This window comes from Myotis davidii, unplaced genomic scaffold (genome assembly GCF_000327345.1).
Source record: "Myotis davidii unplaced genomic scaffold, ASM32734v1 scaffold48, whole genome shotgun sequence".
Lineage (NCBI taxonomy): Eukaryota > Metazoa > Chordata > Mammalia > Chiroptera > Vespertilionidae > Myotis > Myotis davidii.
Genome location: NW_006299393.1, coordinates 799,225 through 819,503, shown reverse-complemented (window position 1 = coordinate 819,503; position 20,279 = coordinate 799,225). Strand labels below are relative to the sequence as shown.

The following is a 20,279-nucleotide window of genomic DNA, read 5'->3' as shown; positions in this document are numbered from 1 at the left end:
GGCTGCACCTAGGGATTGGGCCTGCCCTCTGCCACCCGGGAGCAGGCCTAAGCCAGCAGGTTGTTATCTCCCGAGGGGTCCCAGACTGTGAGCGGGCACAGGCCGGGCTGAGGGACCCCACTCCCCCCCGAGTGCACAAATTTTTGTGCACCGGGCCTCTAGTCTTTAATAAAAGCTGTCACAAGTAAGAAACATAAAATGTGGAAGTAAACAACTCAACTTTTTAAATAAAGAAGGATGGCCATCTATTCCAAATATGTACCCTTTCCCCAAAAAATCATGGCATGGCAATGAATCTCTCTCATACATTTTGAAAGGTGAACACATACATGCCAGGAATAACACTTCATTTATTTTTATATGGATAAATGCCCCCATAGTAACACATTCAACTTGTGAATTCTTCTTTTAGTTCAATGTAGTATATTAACAAGTTTAATATTATATTGGCCAGTTTCACTTCTGCTGATGCCAAATGAAAAGCCTGCTACTGCTATGGAAAGCATACTGTGCAGTGATTTTCCAATTCAGACTGCCAAACGCATCAAATTCAATATCCCAACACGCTTACCTTTAAAATAATTTCTAAAAATCAAACTTGGTAAAATAAATAAGTAAATAAATAAAATTTAAAATCTCATTAACAGTTTGCCAAAGAGAAATCCAGAAAAAAGAAATAATAACCAGACACTTCTAATTAATCTTTTTTTCCATGTTTTATTATCATCTATTAACACTTTTTCCTCAAATTGTTAATGACTACCCTACAGTTATCACTGTTAAAAAAAACTAAGGGGTTGGTGTAAATGCAAATTGAATCACATACCAGGTAACACAAATAAGCCCCAAGTAGTCAGTGCTGCATCATTAAAGGGGCAGCCCCTTCCAGCCACGCTCTAGACACTTTCTGCCATAGGAAATATGAAATTAACGATACCAGATATTCCTGGCCTTTAAAAGAAGTTAGAAATCAGCATTTCTATGCAAAAATCTCCTGGTTTTTTAAATTTTGGATGTGTGTTATTGTTGTTTTCATTTGGCCCCAAAGTACATGCCTATATCTGAATTCAGCATCTGGTCTCTGGTTTGCAACCCCTGGCTTAAATAGAAGTTCCTGTCTTTATACTATCCTATATAATAAAACCCTAATGTGCAAATCGACTGAACGGTGGAACAACCAGTCGCTATGATACACACTGACCACCAGGAGGCAGGCACTCAACTCAGGAGCTGCCCCCTGGTGGTCAGTGCGCTCCCACAGGGGGAGTGCTGCTCAGCCAGAAGCCAGGCTCACGACTGGCAAGCGCAGTGGCAGTGGTGAGAGCTTCTCCTACCTCTGTGGCAGCACTAAGAAGCAGCAAGCAGGCAGGCAGTAAGGAGCGAGGGGTCCCAGACGGCAAGAGGGATCCCAAACTGGGAGACAGATGTCCACCGAGGGGTCACAGGCTGCGAGAAGGTGCAGACCGGGCTGAGAAACCCCCCACCCAGTGCATGAATTTCATGCACCAGGCCTCTAGTCTAAAATACCACCGCAGATCTCCTGTGTTTAGAGAAGCCCCGAAATGGATGTAATTAGCAGAAAGGAAGACTAGTGTACCATGTTCACAGTGACTCACCACTCCCTGCCAGTGCACCCTGGAGGGACTTTTAGGATAACGTCACTTTATTTGTGTAGAAGTCTCTCTACTACCGCCAGACTGGAAACTTCTTGTAGGCAAGGCCACACCTTATTCATCTCAGTTTTCTCAGCACTTGGCACATTAAAAGCACAAAATAAATAAATTTGAAAGAATGAACAAATGAATAAATAAGCACCAAGTGAATGTAATATCTGACGTCAATCCCTGTGGAAGGGAGTCTCTCTCCTGCGTCTAAGTGATAATAGAAGATCATGTGCTTGCCCTAGCTGGTGTGCTCAGTGATTAAAGAGTCAACCCGTGCACCAAAGGGTCTTGGGTTCAACTCTGGGTCAAGGGCATATACCTGGGTTGCAGGTCTGATCTGGTCCCAGTCAACCAATCAATGTATCTCTCTCCCATCTATGTTTCCTTTCTCTCTTCCTCTCTCTCTCTTCCTCCTCCCCTCCCTTCCACTCTAAAAATCAGTGAAAAAAATATATATATACCCGTGGATGAGGACCAACCAAAAAAGAAAAGACCATGTGCTCCTTTTAGACAGGTGAGTGTCTAATGTGGTTGTGATTGGGCTGTTGTCATTGTTGTTTTCACTGCACCTGAGGAAGCCACGGTCTTTTCTCCTGGATGCCTCCCTATAAAGTGGCAAGTGGTGGCTTGGAGGGGGTATAGGTGTGCCAGGGGAGTTGGGTGGTAAGAACAAAAAGGAAAGTCCATTATATGCTGTTTCTGTACAAATACTGCTGTTTTTTGTTGTTGTTTTTTAAAGATATATTTTATTGACTTTTCACAGAGAGGATGAGAGAGGGATAGAGAGTTAGGAGCATCGATGAGAGAGAAACATCGATCAGCTGCCTCCTGCACACCCTCTACTGGGGATGTGCCCACAACCAAGGCACATGCCCCCGACCGGAATCGAACCTGGGACCCTTCAGTCCGCAGGCTGACACTCTATCCACTGAGCCAAACTGGCTAGGGCGAATCCTGTTGTTTTTAGCCCAAGTTAAAGGAGGCCTGATTTAGAGTCCCTGTCACTTGTCAGCTAGCCAATGTTTTTACTCTTCCTTCTCTTATTTTCATACACATATTGCTCTTTACATTGTAGAGTCTAAACTATTTCTTCAACACAACCCTTAGAACAAAAATCTATCTATACTCTGTACCCATGTACATCACTTTATAGTCTTGACTATAAAAACTAGTTCCGTGTATCTTTTAGAGAGCAACTCAATGGGCACTTAGAGCTTAATTATATCCAAACAAGTATGAACCATAAATAAGTTTTCTTCCCTGTGTGGAGTTTGGCAGTGCCGAAGGTGTGGATTTCATTTAAGCGCTGCAGAAAGTTTACATTTTCTAACCCAATACTTGGGACCCAAGAGCTGACAACTAAGAATAGTGTCCCAGGGATGAGGTAAGAGAATATTTGGGAAATTCGTGATGCCAAAGTAAGCAGGGGAGTGTGCAAAGAAGAGAAGAAGCTTGAGGGCCTGGTTCTAGGCATATAATGTAGAAAAACACTTACCAGAACAGATGGTGGGGTTGCCAGAAGACTTGCACTTTGGGGGTTCCAAACCGGGTCTTCAGTGGGGGGACGAAAAACTCCTCTCACTAAAGAAAAACAATATTCAGGAACATTTTTAATTGAGACACTATTGTACTTGAGGTTTAGGGACAACTAAATACCACGTTTTTCCTTTTTACAGTTTAATTTCGGCAGAACAGATAAGGGAGACTTGCTTAGAAAATGCTTGCAACTTTATTCAGATGTTTTACTTACATTAGCACCATCTGTCTGAATTAAGAAACTGTAGCATAAAATAAATGTTCTTCCCATTATGACATTTAGGACACTCCTATATTATTTCTTTTTCTTTCTGAAGCAGTTTTTACTCTTTTTAAGATTCCTATGAAGCAGTTGTTGTTAAAATTGATTTTTTTTTCATTTTGATAAGAAAGTTGAACTGAAACTCCAACTCATTTGATTGATGCTAACAAAAGAGAAAATTATGCAAAACTATTTCCTTTCTGGCAGAAAGTACCTTTGAAAAATGGACTAGGAGATCAGAGAGTTTATCACTATACCAATATTAAAGAGAGTAGATTGTATAATTTAATTCAACAAAAATTTACTGAACCCTTACTAGTTACTACAGACTTTGATGCAGTGAAGGCTATAAATATTAATAAGGCTAAGTTTCTCCTGTGGAAGTATTTCATATGTCAGAGATAAATTCATGAGGGACACACACACACACACACACACACACAATATCCTATATAATAAAAGCCTAATATGTAAATTGTCCCCTCAGGGCAGTCCTTTCTACCAGGAGACCAGGAGTTCAACCACTCACTATGACATGCGCTGACCACCAAGGGGCGACGTGGAACATAGCCGGCGTGGTTATGCAGAACTGGCAGCGGGCGGCATGGAAGCGCTGCCTGCCCCAATAGGCCCTGATGAGAGCGGGACCATGGTGGGATGGTGGAGCAGGTGGAGCAAGACAAGAGAGATGTGAGCAGGGCCCAATTGCCCCACCAATCACCTTGTAGACAGCAACCAGCAGTGGCGGCAGGAGGCGGGGCTGCCACCCAGCTCCCAGGCACTGAGGAGCTGGGCAGGGGCCCTGGCCCCAAGCACCCCTCAGGCAGGATAGTGGAGCAGGTGAAGGGGCAGCGCCAGGCCAAGGCGTGGTGCCAGGTGGGGCTGCGGGGCTTCGAGGCTGGGAACATGAGCTGGGGCCTGATCTCCGCAGGTCACCCCAAGGGATCCCATCCATGCACGAATTCGTGCACTGGGTCTCTACTATATATATACACATACACACACACACACACACACACACAGACAAAGTATAAATTAATTTTCCCGAAATGGGAGAGGGAATCAAGAAACTAAAAAGAAGGGTTTGCAGGAAGGTGCGCTAGTGTATAAATCAAAAACAAAAGCAGAATCTCTTGTTGTTGTTATTTTTTAAATATATTTTATTGATTTTTTACAGAGAGGAAGGGAGAGAGATAGAGAGTTAGAAACATCGATGAGAGAGAAACATCGATCAGCTGCCTCCTGCACACTCCCCACTGGAGATGTGCCCGCAACCAAGGTACATGCCCTTGACCGGAATCGAACCTGGGACCTTTCAGTCCGCAGGCTGACACTCTATCCACTGAGCCAAACCGGCTTTGGCCAGAATCTCTTGTTATTCACCTGCTCTTGCTGGCCTGACATAGAGGAATTAATCAGAAGCCAAAAATCCTATTTGGTTTAAGTATTTTCCAAAACCCTTTTTCAGTTTGTATACAGTTATCTTGTCTTCTATGGACAATAAGCTCTAGAAAATCAAGATGAACATATCTTATGAGATTATGTCCAAGTTACCTAGAAAGCTATGCCATTCAGAACTCTGAAGTTGTCGTGACAATAGAAATAGATTTTAGGGACAAAAATCTGAGTAATTGAAATGTCCATCTATAGTGGCTGCACCAGTCTGCATCCCACCAGCAAGAAAACAGTATGGAGTTTCCTCAAAAAATTATAAACGGAACCCCCATTTGACCCAGTAATCCACACTTCTATGAATATATCCCAAGAAATCAGAAACACCAATCAGAAAGGACATATGCACCCCTATGTTCATAGCAGCACACTACACCATAGCTAAGATTTGGAAACAGCCTAAGTGCCTATGAGTAGATGAGTGGATTAGAAAACTGTGGTACATCTGCACAATGGAATACTATGCTGTTGTAAAAAAGAAAGTACTCTTACCATTTGCAACAGCATGGATGGAACTGGAGAGCATTATGCTAAGCGAAATAAGCCAGTAAGAGAAATCATCTCATTCATATGTGGGATATAATAATCAACATAAACTGAACAAAAATAGATCCAGAGACAAATAGCAGGGGAAGAGGAGGTTTGGGATCAACCAAAGGACTTGTAGGCATACATATTAGCATAACCGATGGACACAGACACTGGGGCAGTGGTGGCATGTCCTCGGGGGTGGGAGTGGCCAGTGGGGTGGTCAATGGGGGCAGGGGGGAAGGAGACATATGTAACACTTTAAACAATAAAAAAGATAAAATGTTCAGCTATTTTATTTGTCCCCATTGAAGAACGTAACTTCTCAGCCCTAGTTGATTTAGCTCAGTGGATAGACCATCACCCTGCAGACCAAAGGGTCCTGGGTTCGATTACTGTCAAAGGCACATACCTTGGTTGCAGGCTCTTCCTCCACCCAGGCCCTGGTCGGGTCTCATGCAGGAGGCAACCAATCGATGTGTTTCTCTCACATCAATATTTGGCTCTGTCTTCCCTCTCCCACTCACTCTAAAAATCAATGGAAAAATATCCTCAAGTGAGGATTTTTAAAAAAGAAGAAGAATGTAGCTTCTCAGAATGTATTTAAGAATAAAATGTATTCTTAAATATTTTTTTAAAAAGTCCTATGTAACCCAAATAAAGTCGAGGCTACTCTGTGGCCCTGTCTCAGCACACTGGTTCATTAAAGAAACATCAGTTCAGCAGCTTAATTTTTCAATTATGTTATTGAAACAGAATTCAAAGTTTTAGCTTAGTTCCTCAAAAAATATCTTTTGTTTTTTGTGGGGGTTTTTTTTCATTGATTTGGGAGAGAGAGAGAGAGAGAGAGAGAGAGAGAGAGAGAAACATTGATCGATTGTTCCACTTATTAATGCATTGATGCTAACAATGGCAAAAATTATGCAAAACTATTTCCTTTCTAGCAGAAAGTACCTTTGAAAACTGGGTTACTTCTTTAATGCACCCTAATCAGAATCAAATCCGCAACCTTGGCATATGGGAACAAGGCTGTAAACAACTGAACTACCCAGCCAGAGCAGAGAATATCTTATTTAGGAAATAAGGAATTATATTATACAGAGTAAAATTTTGTTAAAATGTTTTCTCTCTTTTCTTTTTCTCCCTTGTGTCTGCTTCTATTTGTCTACACACACACACACACACACACACACACACACGCACATGCACACGAGGCCTATGTGGTAACTGCCTAAAAATATACAGGGTTCTTTTCCCCTCGGGTTATGTGGCAGTTGGAGAGGCTGTAAGCATGCATCGTTATTAGTATTGCCTCCCACTTGTGGATTTTCCTCCTTAGCAGCTGGTACTTCTCCTATGGGGATCGCTTCAATAAAATATACTCTGGACATTTTAAAAGTTCAACTACCAAGTGAAGAAACTGTAGAGAAGTAAAAGGAAGTAGCAAGTTCACAGGGCACCACGTCCCTGACGCATTAAGTTCTGGACTCAACAAGCTCTGCCCCAGGTTGACTAGGTCACTCCTGACTAGGTCACTCAAACTCAGAGTAGTCCACCCTAGCCAGTTTCTCAGTGGTTAGAGCACCAGCCCACAAACTGACAGGTTCGATCCCTGGCCCAGGCAGAGCATGTGCGGGAGGCAACCAATCGATGTGTCTCTCACATAGATGTTACTCTCTCTGTCTCTCCCCCTTCCTTCCACTCTCTCTAAAAATCAATGGGGGGAAAAATATCCTCGAGGGAGGATTAAACAAACAAACAAACAAACTCAGAGTAATCAGCCCCTCCTGGCTGACCCAGATCCACCTGTTGATTTTGGATCACCACTGGACCAATACAGCCGCCTGAACTCAAACTTAGTGCGGGGTTCTCTGGGATCCTGCCCAGCACCCAGTCTCAGTTCTTTCCCAGGGTCTTCCAGCAGCTTCCCTGAGCTGCTCCTTCTCTTCTGCTCTCTGGCTTTTAAGCCTTTACAGCTGACCTGCCTCTGGAGAGTTGATGTCTTGGTTGCCGAGGCAGCACTACAGCCTATTTCAATTCATACTTCCAGGTACTTCTTGACTTTTTCTTATAGTTTGCTTCCATAGCTCTAAACTATTTCTAAATATCATGCTGTTCTCCACAAAGAGTGGCCTTCCATCTAAAATATTCCAGAGAGCCCTTGATTAATCCATTCCAAGTAGTACATGGCTAACGTTCCAATCAGCTTAGGATGGCTCCTATCTCATTCAGTCTAGAGCAGTGGTTCTCAACCTTGACTGCACATTAGAATCACCTGGGAATCTTTTTTAAATCCTGATTTCTGGGCCTCAGGAATGATTCTAATGTGCAGCCAAGGTTGAGAACCACTGGTCTAGAGAATGCTCAGAACCACGTTTATTTAGGGTAATTCATTTCACCAGAGCATACTAGAAAAGGAACTAAAACTATAGAGGACTTCATGATTGTTATGAAACTCACCATTGATGAGCTGAAGGGAGCCAGGATCTGGATTCAAAGAGGAGTTGCCCAGCAACAAATTGTGATGCAGTGTCTCAGCAATATAATCTCTGAAGTTACTAATTGTATAAACAGCAGTGGGCTTATCATCCAATTCCACGAGACCATGGTTTTCCACCTTGTTGGAGTGAAGGCTGATTAGGTCCCAGGTGGTATTGCTGATGGCCTCTCCGTTGAAAGTAACTGCATAGTGAACATCTGTGCCACTATGGATGAAAAGAGAGAACAGATGAGGACCTGCTAAGGAAGCACAAAAGAAGGACTATGAACCCAGGAGAACAAGCACTAGACCTAGAGGGAGATTCTCAGAAAGCATGGTTTCCATCACCATTCTGTAGGAGCAAAATGATTCCCAAATCAGAGCATAAAAATAAATTAAGTCCTTCTTCTTAACTTACTTATATATTCTTATATGTTCCTTGATTATAGCCTTTGTTGTTTTGTATAAAGATTTTGTTTACAGTGACTGCCTTTCAGTCTCTTCTTGAGTTTCTATCCCCAATGTTCAGCTTGGTACCTGGGAAAGAGGGGTACCCAGTGCCTACTAAATGAACAGAAATCTATACTCATCCTATATAATAAAAGGCTAATATCCTATCTAATAAAAGAGAAACATGGTAATTAGTGTCACTCCGCTACCCTTCCTATTGGCTAATCAGGGTGATATGCAAATTAACTGCCGGCCAAGATGGCGGTTAACCGCCAACAAAGATGGCGGCTAATTTGCATACTGCAGGCAGGATGGGACAGCGCCATTCTGCTTGCCCCGCCTCCATCCGGGCCTGCTATCAGTGACCTGGATGGCAGGCGACCCCTGTGCGACTCGACCCAGGGCTGGCGGGCGTGACCCTCGTGGTCCGCCAGCTGTCACGCCCCCAACCAGCCCTCCCACTGGGAGATCCAGGGCGACTGCAACCGCCAGCAGTCTCCCCGCCAACCCGGATCTCTCACAGCAGTCGCCCCTCCAGCCCGGATCTCCCGAGGGAGATCCGGCCCTGCTGGGGCGACCGCTACCTGTCAGTCACCAGTCACGCCCCCAATCAGCCCTTAATGTGGTATACAGGGAGATATTAGAATAAGTTTAATCACTTTATCAGTCATTATTTGCATCAGTGTTGTTTTTACATCATGAGTTTTTTGTTATATCATTTTATTATTGTTTATTTATTAATAAAATTATGTATTATTTTCATATACATTGTACTCATTTCCTTTTATCTCTCACACTTTTATTACCCCCTGGTGGTCAGTGCACTCCCACAGGGGGAGCGCTGCTCAGCCAGAAGCTGGGCTCACAGCTGGCAAGCAAAGTGGTGGTGGCGGGAGCCCCTCCTTACGCTGCAGGCGGGCAGTAAGGAGCGAGGGGTCCCGAACTGCAAGAGCCCCAGACTGCGAGAGGGGTCCCGGACTGCAAGAGGATGCAGGCTGGGCTAAGGGATCCCTCCAGTGCACAAATCTCATGCACAGGGCCTCTAGTCTGAATATAAAAAGAGAACTGCATCCTAATAGAGGTATTAACATATCTAAAGAAAAAGTATCAACATAATGACAATGGTCTCATGAAGTCAAGGAAAAAAGGAATTAGTCAATTAACTTGTGTTACTATTGAGTAGAATTCTCACCAGTGTATTGTGGCTTTCTCAGAAGACAGATCCCTAGGCTGCAGACAGCTACAATAGGCTGGCATGGCTTGACGATACTGGCTACTAAAATCACCAACTTCCTTTTCTGGATTTCAAGTTTGCAAAGGAAACTTTTGATTATAACTGCCTACATATGTTCCTATAGAAAAAGAATGCATGAGCCAGCCAATGCAATAATTAGTCAATTGGCAGATATATTTCTCATTTTAAAAACATCAGCTGGCATCCTAGAGAATGCAGTGTGTTTTGTGGTTTGGTAAGCATGAATTGGTCTTAAGAGACCTCTCCTTCGGAGCCCTGGCAGTGCAGGACCTGTCCGCGGCCTGCTTGCTGCAGATCACATCCTGGACTGCAGGGGATGCCATGAAGGTGACATCCTTCCCTGCCATTCAAGCAGCCAGGCCTCTTTGAACTTCTCACTCTGAGTAACTTCAGTGAGGTTTCCTCCCAATAAGCTGCCGCCTCCAATGGGGCAGTTTGGGCACTTTAACACGGTTACTGAGCACTTTGACACCTGATGCTCTAAGTGGTGAGACATCTGCTTGTCATCTAGCATCCTTCAACCACTTCATTTTCCCCATGTCAGAATATGTTGATTCAAAGGTAATTCCTGATCTTTTTTGTAAAGAAATAACTTCAGTAAAATATATTAAAATAACCAAAGGATGGCTCCAAGGTGGAATAAAACAGTAAGAGGGACACCTACTGGTCAGAACTCACTACACCATATGTGTCCCAAGCATCTAGCACAATGCCTGGCTCATAGTAATTCAATAAATATATTTGAAAGTAATGAAAAAAACAAATGGTCAATTGTATTCACTAATATAAGCAAATAAATGATAGTATGTGGTACTCCTGACTTAATCCAAAGGATTTTTGGTCCCTAAATAGAAGTAATTTTTTACCCTAAAGAGCATATGTATCATCTTCATACAAGTGTGTTGTGAGTAATCACCTGGGGGCATTGCTCACAGCCAGAGCACAGCGCTGTGCGAATGTACACACTCTCCCAAGCTCAGTGGAATGGACCATGCCCACATCTCCAGAAAGATGAGCTTCTCTTTGGGGTCTTTGCACAAGATATTTACATGTTATCATGGCTCTAGGACAGGAAAAAGTGACAAGGGGAAAATGGAGAAGATAGTAAAGGCTGAACCAGTTAGCACTTGAGTTGGTTTCTGGGCTATAAGAAAATCAGAGAAGGAGAGGCCAGCCTTTACTAGGAGCCTATGATATGCCTTGCATGACTTATAAATATCATATGGAGAAGATCAAGAGAAATATTCCTGCATCAAGAAATCTATGCAAATCAGGCAGTCTAGGTTAGATTACTAGCCTAACTTTTTATTGGCAAAATTTGTTTCCCAAATGTTTCCCTTGAACATCTAAAAAGAACATTTCTAGCCGAAACCGGTTTGGCTCAGTGGATAGAGCGTCGGCCTGCGGACTTAAAGGTCCCAGGTTCGATTCCGGTCGAGGGCATGTACCTGGGTTGCGGGCACATCCTCAGTTGGGGGATGTGCAGGAGGCAGCTGATCGATGTTTCTCTCTCATCGATGTTTCTGGCTCTCTATCTCTTTCACTTCCTCTCTGTAAAAAATCAATACAATATATATATAAAAAAAGAACATTTCTATTATAATCTACCAGATCTAGTGAGGATAAATTCATTAAAGAAGATAAAATCCTCAGAGGGATGCTACAATTTATTACCATGTTTTTATCCTGGAAAGAGAGCTCAAAGAAAGGCTTGAAATATGAGGAAACCATCTACTCTCAGAGCCAGGAACTTTCCTATGACCCAGAACAGACTGAGTTCCGGCGTGGCGAAGGGAACACAGAGATTTCTCATGATGAGGGACAGACTGAAAGAGAGCCAGAAGCAGTATCTGACTGAAGAAGGCTCGGCTGGCTCTCAGCGCTAACAACTCCAAGGAACCAACCACCATCATCCTTCATCTTCCGACCTAGACTGAATCAGCTGCTTCCAAGAGGAAAGTTTCTCTGTCTGACAGCTATTTCCAGAGATTTGAATCATGTGGAGGTGAAATTTTCCCTTTCTCATTCTCTCACCTCAAATGCCCTTGTTGGCTATTTGACATGTGCAGATTTTAAATAGAAAAAATAATGCAATCACATCTCATTAAGGTCACCAAAATAAAGATTTTTCAGAGAAACTTAGATATCCTTTCTTTTATAAAACTTCTATTAGGAAGAAGATGCACACTTATGAAGGCTGGAGCTGAATATTTGAAGTGTGTACACCAGGCAAATATTTTGTTGATTCACTTCAAATGAGTCCTACCAACTTAAAATAATGTGTGCATCTTGAAAGGGGTACAAAGCAAATAGAAATTTCATGTGCATGTAAATGTTATAATATTTTGTTATGTTATGTTTATAACATGTAACATTTATACATGTTTATAAAGAGATTATATATCATATAAATAGACTTTCTGCACCACATTTTTACTCATACACAGCTCAGAATAAAAGTATACTGAACAGTTACGAATAAATGTCATTAACTACCTAACACTTGACGATTTTGGAAACTGCACTGAAGTTAACAATTTTATCATAAAATCTAATGGCTTCATATTGAATTGTTGTCTGTATCCCTAGAGAGAACTTAGCACTCAGCAACCATTCTTTTGGTCATAGGGTAACATCAGAGTTTGGGTTGTTTTAAATTCTAATCACCCATAATCAGGCTTTTCAGTTGAACACAAATAATCAACAAATGTGCCTATAACAAACACACACACACAGCAGTTTACACATACTCAGTACAGAAACCCACATTCTGATTCCCTTAGGCAAAATATCAGATATATAGTCACGTAACATATGGCAAATCAATTTGCCTCCCTGAGGCAAAATTTCCTCAGCACCAAAATAGAATGAATATTAATTCTCATTTTCACTATCTCACAGGGATACAAGAGAGTTAGATGAAAAAAAATGAAAGAACCAGTACTTTGACATATCTCTAAAAGTGCTTTTCATTAGACTGTGTTCCTTGAGGGTAGAGACCAACAGTCACTAATTTTTGTAGACACAGGGTTTACCTAATTTGTAGGCATGTATTAATACTTTCTAAAATGATATAAATGAAAATGAGCAAGTTAAAATGCCCTCTCCAAATATAAGGTATTAATTACAGTGAAGGAGTATTACTGTATCTCTAAACATGCCCACATTTAGCCCATGAATATACTTCATAAATTCTAGACTATACTTGTCAATCTTCCAAGAGAAAGTGAATGTTCAATAAATATGGAACCCAAAGGCAAAAAATGACAAGCAACCTTCACAAGGGGTATTGACTATGCTTTTTTATTATTACACATGCATCCTCTAAGAAATTCTAGAGAGCAGCTGTTTTTGCAAATGAACTCTTATAGAGATCTGCTTTGTTCCCTTCATTTTCCACTTAAAGTGACACTCAATTATATTATTGGATGCATAGAATACTTGAAAGTATTAAATTAATGCAAGTTTTTATTCCTATTTTAATTTTCTGCTATCAAAGAGCTCACAGTTAGGACATGCTGATTTTAGTTTACTTTTGATGATTATAAGTTATACAGTTGTCCATATGAAAATAATGCCATAATTAATGAATAATAATAATACAAGAATAAACTCTCTTTCACATACAACTATAAACCTACTTTTGCCCCACCCTCTTTTTGTTTTTTAATCCTCACCTGAGGATATTTTCTCTATTGATTTCTAGGGGAATGGAAGGGAGGGAGGAGAGAGAGAGACAGAAAGAGAGAGACATCAATTGGTTGCCTCCCATTTGCACCCCTACTGGGGCTGGGGAACATGCAACCAGAAATCAAACCCAAGACCCTTCAGTCCAAGGGCCAACACTCTAACAAACCAGCCAGGGCGTTCCCTCTATTTAAAAGTACTTGTCAGTATTCAGTCTATAACAGAGGTCTGTAAACTACTGCCTGAAAGCTACATCCAGCCTACTGTCACTGAATTAACGGATCGTATGTTTTTAAATGGTTGAAAAAAATCAAAAGACCAATATTTTGTGACATGTGAAAATTATATGAAATTTATATTTCAGTGTCCATAAATTAAGATATATTAAAACACAGCCACACTTATTTGTTTTCAATATCTCACCAATATCTACTTTCATCTGATATTAGCAGAGATGAGTAGCTGCCAATGGAGACCATATGGCCTAAAAAGTTTTAAATATTTACTATCTAAGCCTTAACAGAAAATTTTTGTCAACCCCTGATCCGTACAGAGATGGACACTGATACTGGAAGTCATAAGAGAATTGAGCTATGCTCCCTTAAACCTAGGTCTACCACATTTTCTAAACTAACTCCTCATTCATTTGAAAGTACAGAAAGTACTAAAAAGTATCTTACCTGCCATTTTCCTCGGGGGACCTGGAAAAAAAAAAGTGTTAAGCACAATTTTAAAATTGTATTTGTCACATCATTCATCACAGTACAAGTTCTTAATATATTTCCTCTGAAAAGTTTCTTCAAGTGAAAATGCTTGCAGAGTATCAGAAGCTGACAAATTTCTGTGGATTGAAGGAAGTGAGCAAAGGCAGAGAAAATGTTCCATTTTAAAAGTCTTTACTATCTTTAAACTTTATTAACTACTTTTAAAAGAGTTCATATAAGGTTATCTCTTTATAAATAAACTTTTTCAGTCGGTCAACAGGGGACTCCAGTAGTTGGCATTAACAAAACTAGGAACACTGCTGGGGAGATGCGATGTGCTGTGTAGCATTGAAATCAATGAAAACCAAATCAGGCAACATACAGTAAGGTGCTAAGAGGCTGGGAAAGGCCAGGACTGACTGACTTACAGGATAGTGCCTTTAACATTTATTGACGTTATGTAACAGACACTATTAAGTTCTACTAAGAATTTCCCATGTGCCGGGAACTATGCTAAGCATTTTGCAAAAGTTATTTCAATTAATCCTCATTAAGATTTATTAAGAATCATTAGTACCCCCATTTTACAGGTCAAGAAACTGAGGGACAAAAAAACCTAAATCATTTAAAGTATTTCAAAAGTATTATTTAATAAAGCAGGATTAATAGGTAAATTGTCTTTTTTATGTAAATGAGAAGTTAAGACTTGGTAATTTACCCAAAACCATCCAGCCAGAAGTGCCAAAGGCAGGGTTTGCACTCAGGAACTTTGACTCCGAACTACGAACTATGTTGCCTTCCCTGTGCTGCCAAGTGAGGGGGTCCCCAAAGGCCCCACATTCTCAGGTTCTCAGGGGAGCTTTAGGCCAGAAGTGCCAAAGGCAGGGTTTGCACTCAGGAACGTTGACTCCGAACTACGTTGCCTTCCCTGTGCTGCCAAGTGGGGGGGTCCCCAAAGGCCCCACATTCTCAGGTTCTCAGGGGAGCTTTAGGCACAGCTGGAGGTGGTATTCTGTGAAAAAGCACTAAGGTTCAAGTGGAGAGACTGGTTGTGGTGTGAGGATAGATGGAAGGTCAATTTATCATGCTTGCCCTCTGCCCTGCACCAATAATAGCTGAGTGTCCTTAGGCAAACTATTTAAATTCCCTGGGCTCTGTTTTACATATCCTGGGCCATAGCAGTGCCCCAGAGGCTCCAACCTTCAAAGTGCTGGATCTGGAATGGAGGTTCAGACAGACACTTTGTTTCAAATTTACAAGCTAATTCACAGATTCTCTGACTCTGGGCTAAAACTTCATCCCTTTAAACCTGTTTGCTGCTCTGTGAAATGAGATTGATACTAATATGCATTCTGAGGTGGGTGGAGATGAAATGGGCTCAGGAGATGAGGTGCCTGATACAAAGTATTCACTCAGTAAACATCACCAGTGTCATGCAGTGGGTCTGAGCGGGAAGAAATGCCTCTAAAGAGGTCTCTGACTCACAACTGTCATGTTTGAAAAGAAGGTGAGTGCAGAGTGGCCTTACACCAAGACACCACTCACCTCAGTGAGACCTGGACAAGCTTTAGTTGGACCTAGAGGTCACATCTAATCTGACATCAGGCTCCCCTCGGTGCCAAATAAAAGCAGTGCAACATGCCGGCAGCAAGCGGGGGACATGACTTCCCAATTCTTACCCTGGCCCCACTACAGATCCAGTATGTCCCTTGAGTACATTATTTTGCCTTTTTGTAACTCAGTTTCCTCACCTGAAATACTAACAATAGGAATATACATTTGCTAGAAATAGCGTTGAATTACAGCATTTGAGTCATTTTAAATTATTGTTGTGTGTATAACATACCCAACAGGATATTCCACTTAAAATAAAGAGTGCATTTTTAGAGTAAGTCTATTTACCTGAAGTCAAGTACACGGATGTCCTTATAGCCCGGCAACCCAGTAAATGCATTTTCAATCTGTTAAAAATAAAGTTTATAAATAGGTAGAAACGTGGGAAAGGATGCAGAAAATAATGCTTTTAGGAGTAGATAAGGTTCTAATGTGCTATAATATTAATTTTTCTTCAAATTGTAAAGGGCATACTTCTCATTGGCAATTACTGTTCTTTCCCCTATGTGATGAAATGTGAAGAAAAAAAAAAACATTAGTTGCCCAAGGAGCTGTAACAGCATTTTTAAATGTAGTGTTTGGATAGGGAGTCTGGCTACAGCACACAGAGTGACAGTCAGGCGTTCATTTCCGAAAAGTGTCTGTTTCTTGTTCCTACAACACAAGGGAACCATGGACACAGTGAACATTAGGAAGAAACCTACAGGTCTGGGCTTACCCCCCCCGGAAGGGAGGCCTTGTTCACGGGTTGCCGCAGAGATGGTGAGGCAGTGGCCAGTAATTAACTGGGCCAAAGATCAATTTATGAGCCTCACATCAGTGGGTACCAGTTTTATTTCTGCGTCTGTAATGTCCCACCATGTAAATCAGTATCTGCTTAGTGACTGGAGCAGGGAAAAGAGAATCCTAGACCGGACTAAACAGCTAAAAATAATCAAGTTATACACAAATACCAAATGTTTCACAAGACTTAACATTTAACCCACCACCTTTCAGAAGATGCAATCTGACCAGGTAAGTCACGACGGAGCTCACACCAGGAGAAGGGAGGGAAGTTGTCAGCGGACTTGGGAACTCTGTTGGTGGATCTCTGATTTTAAAACCAAGTCCTTGCATAATCAGTAGAGTGAATTTTTTTTTAAGTTTTGGTTCAAAATAAAACAAACTCATAGGTACAGAGAACAAATTGATGGTTGCCAGATGGGAAGGGGGTTGGGTGGCTAGGTGAAGAAGGTGAAGGGATTTAAAGTCCAACTTGGTAGTTACAGAATAATCACAGGGATCTACAGCATAGGGAATCTAGTCAATAATACTGCAGTAACTACATATGGTTACTAGACTCATCAAATAATCACTTTGTAAGTTATACAAATGTCTAACCATTATGCTGGGCAGCTGAAATTAATGTAATATTGAATGCCAACTGTAACTGAAAGAAATTAACAAAAAAAACAAACAAATAAATTTTGGTTCACTGAAGATCTTCATGCCTTAAGGATACAGAATCCAAATACATGATAATAATAGTTTGCCTTGTTTTATTCTCTGAGAAGAAAGAGAGTGGTGCTATAATTCTTAGAGGATGGGGTGTGGATGGGATCCCAAGACGAGGAATCTTAGACTGAGGTATAAGTCCCAGCTGCTTTAGCTGGCAAAGTGGTCATGCATGTCTCTTTTATAGAATTAATACTGCCCTGCTCACCAACCACATCAGTTTCTGTAAGATTAAAAGGAATGTAGCTGAAAGTACTCTATTAACTGCAAAATGCTATTTACAATAATTGCATATTTCTATTATTACTAAACCCATCTTTTGGGGGGCTTTGCCATCTCTTGAGTATAAACACATACAGATATTTTAATTAATCATATCCAGTTAATTACTGTACAAGTGTTCAGGTGTAAGAAGTCATTTTACTTGACTAACATCAAGATTAATAATAGTTACAATGTATTGAGTGACTGCTATATGCCTGATTTTGCAATATTACTTCTGATCTTGCAACAATCCCAAGAGGTACATATTTTCCCAATTTTATAGATGAGAAAACTGAGACTCTGAGATGTCAGCTCACTTAGCCAGGGTCATGCATTTGGTGAGTGACTGAATCCGAACTTATTCAGCCCCAAATCTCTCCAACACCAAATCCTATATTCTTCCCATTGAATTGCATGCCTCTTCCTCTTTCCCCTGACTCATAATAAATACGGTTTAGAACCAGGACCAGGACTGGGGAAACTGGGCAGCTCACCACAAGTTCTTACCTGAATTAAAATAAGGGGACTCTGTGTGACATAAAGGGAGGAACGCTTTGAAAGGAAAGAGGAGACCTGATTTCCCCTTCCACTCCAGGGGCTGAAATGACCAGGAACCAGTTACTAGTCCTCCGGGGCCTCATCTATAGATGGATGCTGTTACCCACATGGTTTCTGTGAGCAGTCAGACAGACATCCTGCAGCCTACAGAACTCAAAGCAGTGTGCAAGGACCCTGGGCTGATACTGTAGCGATCTTCAAGCCTGACCCTTCCCTCTAATGTCATATTTGGCATTGTCCCAAGTTTATCTTACTCTTACTCTTCTCATGAAAAAAAACATATATATTATTTTCCCTCAATCCCCCAAGCAGGCTTTTTTTCCCCGTGTGTCTTCCAATATTGGCTAAGAAACGATAGTGAAGGAACAATGCCCGTGGCTGTGCCTGCAGGGAGAGAGTTGGAGGCCTCCTTCAGTTTGTAGTAAACATGGTGACAAGACCTTTCAGAGCCTCACCCCAGACCCCACTAAGATGGCCCAGCGGTAGATGTTTTGTTCCAAGTACAGGGACAGGAATGTAGAGACAGGCCAGAGAAGGAACTGTTGCTCAGCAGGCCCCGGCCTTTTGTTACCTTCAAACCACCTCAAGCCAACAGCTCCCTGCCTCATAAAGTCCCTGCAGGAGATGGTTTTCAGGTGTTTATTAGCCTGTCCTAAATATGCAGCCATTCAGAATATTTGTTTACCCAAACACGGAGGCCTATTAAAGGTGCTTTTACCCAAGGGCAGAGAGACCCAGACAGCCGATCCAAGACACAATCTGACACAAGGTGGCCACTGGCCTGGCTGACATTTCTTCCACATACCGTACAGCCTCCCAACTTGGCCACACAGCTAGGAAAATTAACTGTCTGGCCTACACTCCCCATGTCTGATGGCTGCAATGATGCTGTTTGGCTGAGAGGTGCATATTTTTATTTCTCATCTAGACACAGTGTCTAGGGAAGGAAATTAGTCCGAGGTGATGGAATTGAAAAGTGTGGCCAAGAAGAAACCCATCGAGAGGGAATGGAAAAGAAATAAACAGGAAGGAATGGTGTGCCCCGTAAATGGAGAGAGAGGAGGATGGGCACTTACTACATGAGAGCAAAGGCATGCAGGGGACAAGGTGGGTCATTTTCGACTGAAAGAACCTTGAGTTCAAGTTCCATATAGAATTCTTCCAGGAAGGAAAAGCATGAGATGATCTATTATCTGATTTTTTAAAGAAACCCTTTATTAAAAATACCTACTCCCAAGGAACAGAGGTAGAAGGGACATTAACTGATCACTGGATGCTGTTTGGTCCTTTGAACTTGGTACCATGTCTTCCCAGTTTGAACAGTGTGAACTGTTCAAAATTTTTCAATTTAAAAAAGTAGAACTGAGTATGAAAATTAAAGAAATTAAATATAATGTTTCACAAAGAAAAACAACACATTGTATGTAGTTCCTCAAAGATGCTCATTTTTCACAGGACACATTCTGCCTTGGCTTTGCAGCAAATGTTGGAAATAGCATTTATTTGTTAGATGGCAAATGTGTGAAGATTTTGTTTCAATGAAATAACCCATCTGTCTTTCAGTGAACTTTTCACAGAGCTTTCTGAAGAAATGCTAAGTCATCACCCCCGAACAAAGCAGACGGAGAGCTTGAGTCCAAAAGCTGCCTCTAAGTATTGCTGTGAATATGAGACATTTATCCCAGAAAACTGTCTTGCTTATTTAAAAAATGAATAAAAACAAACAAAAATCACTCACCTCTGCGATAAACTCTTCTACAAGGCTCTGGTGGTGGAAGCTAGCGGGATCCCGGAGTTCTTCCCTGTATTGTTCCCCCAAAAGGTGGATACTGAATTCTGCAATCTGTTCAGCTGCTGGTCTTGTGGATTCTTCTATCACAGTCTCAATTTCATTGCTAATCTGAATGTTTAGGAAAAGAACAATAAGTGTCAATGTTTACTCATTCAATCAACAAAAATGTATTGATTGTCTACTATATACTATGGCCAGATACTATGCCAAAGGCAATTTCTAATGATGCTCTTCTGTATAGTGTTTGAATTTGGAACTGATTGGGTAGACTTTCAGACATAGGTTAATATTAAAATTGCTGTGCATTTGTACATTCCTTTGAACACACAATGATTAGTTCAGGGAAAGATAGAACATATTTCGAAGATAACCACCAAATTTGACCATTTGTGAGTTAAAACAGAGTTTACTGTGCTAAAATTGTCATCTAGAAATAGCTTAGAAGCTTGTTTCTCAAGATTGTTTATATTTTTACAAATTCTTTAATGTCTGGCTTAACGATGACAGCTGGATTCTCAAATCTGTTTCTGCATTAATCAG

The 20,279-nt window shown here is 41.4% G+C and overlaps 1 protein-coding gene across 1 annotated transcript in view; it reads right to left on the bottom strand.

Moving 5' to 3' along the window:
- IMPG2 (interphotoreceptor matrix proteoglycan 2) overlaps window positions 1-20,279 on the bottom strand; it is an 87,028-nt gene that overhangs the window by 20,526 nt on the left and 46,223 nt on the right. Inside the window, exons 7-11 of the mRNA XM_015571275.1 lie at window positions 19,686-19,847; window positions 15,920-15,978; window positions 13,994-14,014; window positions 7,903-8,147; window positions 3,160-3,245 (exon numbers count right to left, since the gene is read on the bottom strand). Coding sequence (XP_015426761.1) covers window positions 3,160-3,245; window positions 7,903-8,147; window positions 13,994-14,014; window positions 15,920-15,978; window positions 19,686-19,847 — 573 coding nt within the window. The remainder of the gene's footprint in view (window positions 1-3,159; window positions 3,246-7,902; window positions 8,148-13,993; window positions 14,015-15,919; window positions 15,979-19,685; window positions 19,848-20,279) is intronic.